This window comes from Myotis davidii, unplaced genomic scaffold (assembly GCF_000327345.1).
Source record: "Myotis davidii unplaced genomic scaffold, ASM32734v1 scaffold546, whole genome shotgun sequence".
NCBI classification, from domain to species: Eukaryota; Metazoa; Chordata; class Mammalia; order Chiroptera; family Vespertilionidae; genus Myotis; species Myotis davidii.
Genome location: NW_006297836.1, coordinates 929,031 through 939,458, shown reverse-complemented (window position 1 = coordinate 939,458; position 10,428 = coordinate 929,031). Strand labels below are relative to the sequence as shown.

Here is a 10,428-nt window from a genome sequence, read left to right as displayed (position 1 = left end):
CGCGCCCCCCACCCAGGCCTGATGCCTCTGGCCAAGGCATTAGGCCTGGTCAGGGGACTCCCAGCTCCCCGCGATCTCCCGCTCTGCCCCTGCCCAGGCCTATCGCCTCTGGCCGAGGCATCTGGCCCGGGCAGTGGGGTCCCACAGCTGCAGCAGCCCCGTGATTGTGGGCTCTGCTTTAGGCCCAGGCAAGGGACCCCTAGCTCCCAGGACTGCCAGCTTCGACCGTGCCCAGCTCCCATCGCTGGCTCCACCCCTACTTCCTGCTATCACTGGCCAGGGCAGCAAAGGCGCCTGATTCTCTGATCATGGCTGGGAGGCATTGTCAGTGGCAGGGGGCTTCTTCCTGCTTTCCCTTTTGCCTCCCTGCATTGTGCCTACATATGCAAATTAACTGCCATCTTGTTGGCAGTTAATTTGCATATAGCCCTGATTAGCCAATGAAAAGGGTAGCGTCGTACACCAATTACCATTTTTCTCTTTTATTAGTGTAGATAATATTCTATTGAATCAATGCATATTGTTTATCTGTTCATCAGCTGATTGCTATATGGCTATAATTCATAGTGCTGCTATGACCATTCCTATTCATATGTTTGTCTAAACCATACTGTTTTTTGGGTTTTTTTTTTGTTTAAATATTTTTATTGACTTCAGAGAGGAAGGGAGAGGGAGAGAGAGATAGAAACATCAAGGATGAGAGAGAATCATTGATCGGCTGCTTCCCGCATGCCCCCTATGGGGCATTGAGCCTGCATCCCAGTCATGTGCCCTTGACCGGAATCAAACCCGGGACCCTTCAGTCCACAGGCCAACGCTCTATCTACTGAGCCAAACCGGCTAGGGCAACCATACTGTTTTTGAGAGAATACTTGTATTTCCTGTTTTAGCCCATCAATATGTTTATTTTCACATTTACATTTTAATCTTTTGCTTTCCCAGGTCTTTTTTTTTATTGAATTTGTTGGGGTGACATTGGTTAATAAAGGTTTCTTCACTCTCAGGAACCTGTAAAATTTGTGGATCTGCTTAGTGACCATGGGAAGCCTATCAGCCCTCTGTGGGAATTGATGAAATGGTGCCTGGGCCTATCAGCGCACACCATCCCTGCCATTGGTATGTAACTCATCTTTTCTCTGGTTTGCTGTCTTTAGGGGAGGGGAGAATATCTTACCACACTGCAACACTGAGGAAAGCTGAGCTCTATCAGTAATGAATTAGTGTCCATCCTATGCTGACATCTCATTATGTGCCAACCACTGTCCTGTGCATTTTATATCATTGGTTTACAACACGTCTATTAAAATGCCCATTTTATAGGCTTAGAAATCTTAATTCATGAAAGTTAGATGGCTACCCAGTTGAGGAGTGCTCTTGAAATGTTTGCCTTACAAACTCAAGTGCCTACGGTGCTTACTCTGTGTCATGTATTGTATTTAAATATCTAATTGGAAATTTTGGACAATATATTTGACTTTAGGAATAGGTCCATTCAGGAATATTTTGGTGAATTAACCTCTCAAAATCTTAATTATTGGTCATGTAGGGTAGGTTCAGTTGAAGCAGCTCACCACAGAAATTAGTGCAGCTCTACACACACCCCCCACCTGTACACAAATTCATGCACCAGGCCTCTAGTTTTAAATAAATGGAATCATACATTATGTGGTGTTTTGTAACTGGCTTCTTTCACTTAGCATAAGGTTTTTTTTAACATTTTATCCATGTTGTGCTTTGTATCAGTACCTTATTTCTTTTTATGGCTGGATAATATTCTGTTGAGTTGGTGATTGTTATTGTAAACAGACACTCGTTGAATACTTAAGGTCAACTATTAGATTTGTGGCACCTTTTCATGTGTTATCCCTTTAAACATTTAAGAGAGGCTGATAGTATAAGTCAATGTTACCACTTTATAGTGATAAATTGAGGCAAGTATAAATTAGTTGCTTTATTTCACACTGGGGCACAATCTTAACTTTTCAAGATACTAGTTTGCTTAACCTTCATTCTGTTGTTTACTAGTATGTTATCAGTGATTCATTTTTATCTATAAAATGGAATTAATAAAAGCATGTATTACCTGTGTGATTGAGGGGATTAAATAATAGGTACTTCCTAGCACTGTTATGCTAGTTAAATGAGATTATGCATCTAAAGTATGTGAAATACAACCTAATCATGCACATACTGGCAATTTCAAGTTTATAAAGATGAAACCACAAGTCTTGGAACATCTTAAAGACTCAATGAATAGAAGCTATTTTTATTTTATTTTTAATTTTTTTTCTTGGTTAATCCTCAACCAAGGATATTTTTCCTGTTGATTTTTAGAGAGAGCAGAAGGGAGGAAAAGGGTGGGGGAGAGAGAGAGAGAGAGAGAGAGAGAGAGAGAGAGAGAGAGAGAGAGAGAGGGAGAGAGAGAGAGAGAGAGAGAAAGAGAGAAACACGTTTCTGTGAATGAGACACATTGCGTCCTACACACACCCCGACCAGGGCCAGGGCCTGGGAATGAACCTGCAACCCAGGTACGTGCCCTTGCCCAGGAATTGAATCCGAAACCCTTTGTTTCACAGGCTGATGCTCTTATCACTAAGCCACACAGGCCAGGGCTATTTTTAATTTTGTTATTATTACATAGCTCTACCAATGAGGTCTCTATCATCAGAAATTGCTCTGTTGGAAAAAGACACTGCTTTCACTGACCCTAATATTCTAATATCATCAGGAAAATCATTTAAGGACAATGAAAACTCAAAGCACTCACTTGCCATGTATTTGTCAGAGTTACTTTTCTTCAAAAGAATCTTGACAGTATTCTAGTCACTGGTGTCCTCTTTGTTGTGCATAGCCATAAAATTTGAAAGACAGTGGTATACTGATATGAAGTGATTAAGGAACTCTTGTGTTGTCCTATGCCATTTCATGCCAAAGAAATCACATTTCATCATCCTAGGTATTGTCAGGGGCTTAGCTGAGCTGTTCCATGTTGAAAGAGCCAATTACAGCCACAGGACAAAATAAAAGTAACAGTGAAGCCTTTAGTGGCAGTGATAGTAGAAGCAGGAGACTATAACTGGAGAAAACAACTCCCCCCTTTTCCATTTCCCCTATGAAAATTCGCACCAGTCAAGGGTCAAATGGATCAGCACAAGTGAGGAGATTTTCTCACTGTTAAAGGGGCCTGAAATAAAGGCTCCAGCAGTTTTACAGACCCTGAGGTCAGGAATGGGATAAGGGAGAGAGATTAGGAGTGGAAAAGTCCTGAGTAGTAATCAGAGTAGGGAAAAGTGTCTTCAAGCTTTCCTCTTCCTCTCCCATAAAGATACCTGAGGAAGACCTCTGCCAAAGGCCTCAGCTGAGAGTGCCTTGGCTGAGAATGCAAATATGTACAAGAACATCACAGGCTAGATAGGCCCAAGTCCTTGACTGCAATACCCTATAGATGTTTCAGTGCGCTGTCTGTGCGCCATGTCTGGTTTGGAGAGGGCAGCTTTCCAGATAAGCCTTTTATAATTGCTGATGGCTACACTTGAGAAAATCCCACAGGGATTTTAGCCACAAGCTAGACTCTTCAGATAAAAATATTCCAAACCATAGCAAAGAATTTATTCATAAAGATGTACATTGCAGCATGTTTTATAATAACAAAAAATGAGAAGCATCCTAAATGTTTAACAACAGAGGAATAGGTAGTGAATTATGATTCATAGATAGGATACAATTGTATGCAGGCACTTAAGACCAATTCACGAAGCCATGTTGATAACACGCATTTATGTATGTTAAAATGGTGAGTAGAATATGTGGAAAATTGTACATACAGTTATATAAGAAAGTACATGAACTAAGTGTACTAACATATTTATTTTCCATGAGCACTGTATTTTTTTGGTGAGTTGTTTAGTCTACTTTAATCTTTTGAGTTTTTCTTATTTTCTACTAGAGGCCCAGTGCACGAAATTTGTGCATTGGTAGGGCCCCTAGCAGCTGCCTGATGCCAGCCAGGGCCTTCCTCCCTTCCCCCGGCCAGCCCCATCCCCTGGTTGAACTCCTGGATGAACTCCCGGTCGAGGAGACAATTTGCATACTATGCTTTTATTATATAGGATTGAAAAAAAAATAAACTTACTTTTAAAATAAGTAAACTATTTTAAAATACGTAAGTGTTAATCTTAAATACTAAATATGTATTAATCATTTATGACATATACTTAAAAATATGTACGTATATGTATGCATTAATGATTTTTTTTCATAAAATATAATTTAAATCCTGAAGATACATTAAATAGAATCCTCTAGAAATATATTTCCATTATAAAGTTTTCTAAGAATTACATGCATGAAGATGTTTATTGCAGCATTTAAATTTCAGAAAAAGTTTATATGCCCAACAATCATGGGCTAGTTAAAGAAAAGCCTATTATACATTCCTACAATTAAAATATTACAGTTATACAAATCCTTATGATACAGCATTCTGTGGGAGAAGCTAGGAAGTTGATATATAGCATTACCAAAAAAAGACCAGGAGTTGACATTCAGTGATCAACAATGTTCATGTATGGGTAGCCAGGTTATAAGGTTTCTTTTTCATCACTTTTTAACTTTCTCAATGTTATAGAATAAGAAAAGATAAAGTAGCCTGGCCCGCATGGCTCGGTGGTTGAACACTGGCTTATGAATCAGGAGGTCATGGTTCGATTCTCAGTCAGGGCACATGCCCGGGTTGCAGGCTCAATCCCCAGTAGAAGGCATGTAGGAGGCAGCCAATCAATGACTCTCATCTTGATGTTTCTATCTCTCTCTCTTCCCCTCTCTTCTTCTCTGAAATCAGTAAAAATATACTTTAAAAAAAGAAAAGATAACACTAGGATTTAAAATGAAGTTTCATACCTTCACTTGTTATATGTTACCATTCTGTAGGACTGGCCTTGTTGGAAGGAAAGATCAAATACAGCCCTGAGAAATACCAGAAGTTTAAGGCAATGGAAGAAAGCCTGTATAAAGAATTGCTGGAGATGCTGGGTGATGATGGCGTCTTCTTATATCCCTCGCATCCCACAGTGGCTCCCAAGCATCATGTTCCTCTGACAAGACCTTTCAACTTCGCTTACACAGGTACCTAGCATTCCTTATACTCTTTAATCTTAAAGAAACAGAGATATTTTCCAAGAAAAGTGTTCTCTCCTTTTGCTGTCCAAAAATGATGTGTAATTAAAAACAAATTGCAACCCTAGCCGGTTTGGCTCAGTGGATACAGTGTCGGCCTGGGACTGAAGGGTCCCAGGTTTGATTCCGGTCAAGGGCACATGCCCGAATTGCGGGCTCCATTCCCATTAGGGGGCATACAGGTTGCAGCCAATCACTGATTCTTTCTCATTGTTGTTTCTATCTCTCTTTCCCGCTCCCTTCCTCTCTGAAATCAATAAAAATATTTTTAAAATTAAAAAAAACCAATGATAGAAAACAGTTGCTATTGTCATATGTGGAAGATGATTTGCTAATATCTGCATTCTCCCTAAGAAAACCCTGCAAGTGAATATGAGTATCACGTTTTACAGCCCTGGGCTTCAGGGAGGTTCAGTGACTTGTCTCCAGTAACACAGCATGAACTGACTCATTCCAAAGGCTGCCATGGCTATTCTGTTGCATAATATGCCAAGTCAGCTGTTTTACCAGGATATGTGGCTTTCCAGAAAATACAAATACAAAATATAATTCTCCAAGATGATCATCTATTTGCCTAGCTATGATCACTTCTGAGTTTGAATCATTCTAGTATTCACCCATTTGTTTCAGTTTCAACTGGTTTGGGAGCTGTGTCTGGACCGTGGTTATATGAGGTCTAGAGGCCCCTGGAAATGTGCCAGGTCGGTTTCTATGGTTCCTATAAGGTCTCTTCCAGAGAACCACACTATATACTTTCCTACTCTAAAAACCTATGGTCTACTTTAACTTGGAATTTGAAGCTTGGTTTATTTGAGTGTAAATACTTGACTCTACTAGTTTTTACCTGTGTTTGCTGGTGCAAGACACTGAATGTTTCTGAATCTATTCCTTCTCTAGGAATTCAGAGTAATCTGTACCTTGCATTGTTGCTGTCAAAAGTAAATTAAATAGTGCATGTAAAGTACTTGGCATAAGGGTTGTGGAGGATGTGGGGGAGAGGGTATCAAATGACAGTTTGTATCATCCTTCATTGACTCCTCTTTACACTAATTCTTGGCTTTGGTCACTCACTTCCAATTCCTTGAATCTTTGAAACAAGTTTCTGCCTAAGTTTCTATCACCTAGCTATTCAAGTTCTGAAGACAGGAAACATAATTGTCTATAGCAGGGGTGGGGAACATCCGACCCGTGGGCTATGAAAGGCCTGCAAAATCATTTGGTCTGGCCCTGCCAAGGCATTAGGGGTGAATTACTTAAATGTTTGACCAAATATAGCAGATTGATTTTTAAGTTGATAATTTTGTATGGACCTCAAAAGATGTTTTAAATATCCAAATGGCCCTCTCTGGTTTGGCTCAGTGGATAGAGCATCAGCCTGCGGACTGAAGGGTCCCAGTTTCAAATCCTGTCAAGTGCACATGTCAGGGTTGCAGGTTCGATCCCCAGTAGGGGGCATGCAGGAGAAAACCAATCATTGATTCCCTCTCATCATTGATGTCTCTATCTCTTTCTTCCTTTTCCTTTCTCTCTGAAATCAATAAAAATATATTTAAAAAATAAGTAAATATCCAAATGGCCCTAGGTAGAAAAAAGGTTCCCTACCCCTAGTCTATAGGCAAGAACCTAAAGAGAAAATTACCAGTTACAACTTTTTTGGTTTTGTTTTGTTCTGCTTTTGTTTAATTTATTTTTACAAACATTTATGTTATTTACTAACTTTCTCACTGATTATTATTAACACCGGAGATTAGTCTAGGGCAGGGGTGGGCAAACTTTTTGACTCGAGGGCCACAATGGGTTCTTAAACTGGACTGAAGGGCCGGAACAAAAGCATGGATGGAGGGTTTGTGTGAACTAATATAAATTCAAAGTAAACATCATTACATAAAAGGGTACGGTCTTTTTTTTTTTTAGTTTTATTCATTTCAAACGGACCAGATCCGGCCCGTGGGCCGTAGTTTGCCCACAGCTGGTCTAGTATGATGTTCCCTGAGATTAAAAAGAGCAACTCAGCCTGAATTTTAGCCCAAGACCAACTCATTTTTGAAAACCTGGTTCATATCTCAACTCTGACCACTCCCATACTCAGCCCACAGTGAAAGATCCACCTTTTGAGATTCTCTACCACTTTTTACTGAAATCACTATTTTGTTGGTTTCTGAGAATATTTCTTCTTGTTTTATTAAAGATCTCTTCATGTTTGTGTCTTAACTCTGTTTAGATTGCATTCCTTGAGGAAAGCAGTTATTTTGCAAGGCTTTGTTATATTTTTTTTAAGTTTGTGGTTTCTGGGAGATATTCAGATGGAGATGCCAAATAGGAATTTGGTTATATAGGTATGAAATGTGGGTCAGGGAATATAGATGTGAGGTCATCTGCTCATAGGTGATCATAGCAGAAATTATGACACTGGCTGAGATTCTCAGATAGATGTGTAATAACAAAAGAACAGAAAAGGACAGACTGAGGCCACCCATATATCCCTCTCTCTGATGTTTACTCCTCCCAACAGCCTCAATAGGCAGGAGTCCCAGAAACCTCCCACCCTTGACAATGCAAATGGCCTTGCCTATTTAATCTCGTTGGCCTTCCCATCGACACAGACAGCTCAGGAGAGTTGGCGCTGCAGAGTTTATTTATCCCAGTCTGTTAGACTCGTGTGCATTCATGATGTTACAGATGTTGGAGAAACAGTACATCCCACGGGGCCTTACAGAAACAGATAGCAAATCCCACTTGCTTACCCAAACACTTGCACCCAGCCCTTCTGGCAGAATTCCCAAGAAGAAAATAAGGGGATGTGGGAGGAGTGTGTTTTATTGGTGAGACACAGCAGCAGCCAGCTGTCTCCCTAATGATTATTTGTATTCATACAGAAATCTGTTCAACGAAGGAATTTGAGCTCAGAAGGAACTCCTCCTTGATAATACACATCACAGCCCCCCATGGTGTTTCCATAACTTACTATATCTCTGCCCTGGGACTGTTTGAAGCACAACACGTAATTCAAAGCTTCCAAGAATAAATGAAAGTTGAATCCTGTTCGGTAGTTAAGGACACTGTGTCATAGAGACCTGCTTGGTGACTCCCAAAGATCAATTCGCACACCAGAAATTACACTCCTGCTTCCTCTTTTTTTAAAAGATGTTTTTTATTGATTTCAGAGAGAGGAAGGGGGAGGGTGAGAGGGATAGAAACATCAATGATGAGAGAGAATCATTGATCAGCTGCCTCCTGCACGCCTCCTACTGGGGATCAAGTCAGCAACCCGGGCATGTGCCCTGACTGAGAATCTAACCATGACCTCTGGATTCATTGGCTGACCACTGAGCCACATCGGCCCAGCTTCTGCTTTTTACTTTTTATTCCAGAACTCTACCGAGCTTAACAATAGTTTCCTAAAGAACTTAATCTACCTTCTAAAGACTTTATCAGTCTCATCTCATGAACCGATACAGCACCTTCAAGGGTTATTAGTAAGCTGAAACCAAGTGAAGGATGATTTTGTACAAAATTAGCCTCAAACTATTCTGTCTATAAATTTCTCTGCAACTTTTATACCCTATCCATTGTACCGGTATTCTGAATGCCAAGGTTATACATTAGAAATCATCTATATCTTGTTTAAATTCCTTTCTACAATTTGCTTATGGAGTGTTAATTCAGTTCTCCTTGGACACACACCCCAGGATTGTGAAATTCACCATCACCTAGAACAGTGCATTTAATTTTTATGTAGAACAAAAAACTTTTTGGAGGGATTTCCTCAGATTGACATTAGCCACAATTGAGAACTTTTTCCTGTAGTTCAAGCCTAAGCACATTTACAGAGTTCCCATTGTGAACCAGGTGATGTGCCCGGTAATATGGATACAAGATGCGTGATAGATAATAGTGCCATTTATCGAGTATCAAGTACCTATTATGTGCCAGATACTATGAGCTAGAAATGCTTTACATTATTCACTTAAGGCTCCCAGAAATCCCATAGCAGGTACAGTTATCCTTGTAAAAAATATGAAAAAACAGCCCTGCCGGTGTGGCTCAGTGGATTGAACATCGACTCATGCACCAAGAGGTCACTGGTTCAATTCCTGGTTCAGGTCTCATGCCCAGGTTTTGGACTCAATCCCCAGTAGGAGCTGTGGAGGAGGCAGCTAATTGATGTTTTTCTCTCTCTCCCCGTCTCCCTTCCTCTCTCTGTAAAGTCAATAAAAACGTATTTTCAAAAAAGTGAAGAAACAGTGACTTAAGGGGTCAGAGTCAGGGCTGGAATCCAACTGCATTTCATCCGACTTCAAAGCCAGTGTGGTTTCCACTATATGCTTGGTTCAATACCACTTAGCATTATTTTGCTTTCATTTCCTTCACTGAAGCTGAAAACTTACTACGCTTGGGCAACCTTCTGTCAACAACATAGAATTGTAAGATGCCATATAGCTTAGGATTTCAGCTGTGTTTTTATTTTTCCTATAAAGCAATATTCTTCTCAGTTGCTACTCAGGCAGCTATGATATTTTTATCTTTAGCTGATGCTTATAAGATGGATAAATTCACTAGGATATTTAGTTTCAGCACCTTGTTTTTTTTTATGGCAAAGATGAGGATGCTACATGTACTTTGCAGGATTGTTGGAAGGATTAAATGTGAAAATGTATATAAAGTGCCTTACAAGTATTAATAGTGATAATATTATTTATTGAAGTATGTTTATGTTTACTTTAATGTAGTAATTTTAATATATCTGTTTTACTTCATAACAATTGCTACATATGTATATGTATATATGTATATATATGTATACATACTGGTATAAGGATATATATACATCTGCTGGTATATGTGTATATGTATATATTTACATATATGTGTATGTATATATATATAATGAGTAGAATTAGAGTACAAACATAAATCCCTTTATTTATATTCAATTGATTTTTACACAGGTTCAAAGACAACTTCATGGGGAAATAACAGGCTTTTCTTTTTTAAAATATATTTTTACTAGAGGCCCGATGCACTAAATTCGTGCAAGAGTAGGCCATCCTTCCTCCGGCTGCTGGCACCGGCTTCCCTCTGGCACCCGGGACCCGGCTTCCCTCTGGCTGCCAGCAGGCACCCGGGACCCACAGGCTTCCCTCACAACCCTGGCTTCATCAAGAAGGTTGTTCAGTCTAATTAGCATATTGCATTTTTATTATTATAGATATAAAAATTATTATCTAAGTTTTACTAATACATATAAAAATG

At 39.7% G+C, this 10,428-nt stretch overlaps 1 protein-coding gene across 1 annotated transcript in view; it reads left to right on the top strand.

Moving 5' to 3' along the window:
• The window catches only part of FAAH2 (fatty acid amide hydrolase 2), a 56,533-nt gene that overhangs the window by 40,103 nt on the left and 6,002 nt on the right, over positions 1-10,428 (top strand). Inside the window, exons 10-11 of the mRNA XM_006773705.2 lie at positions 1,005-1,116; positions 4,930-5,124. Coding sequence (XP_006773768.1) covers positions 1,005-1,116; positions 4,930-5,124 — 307 coding nt within the window. The remainder of the gene's footprint in view (positions 1-1,004; positions 1,117-4,929; positions 5,125-10,428) is intronic.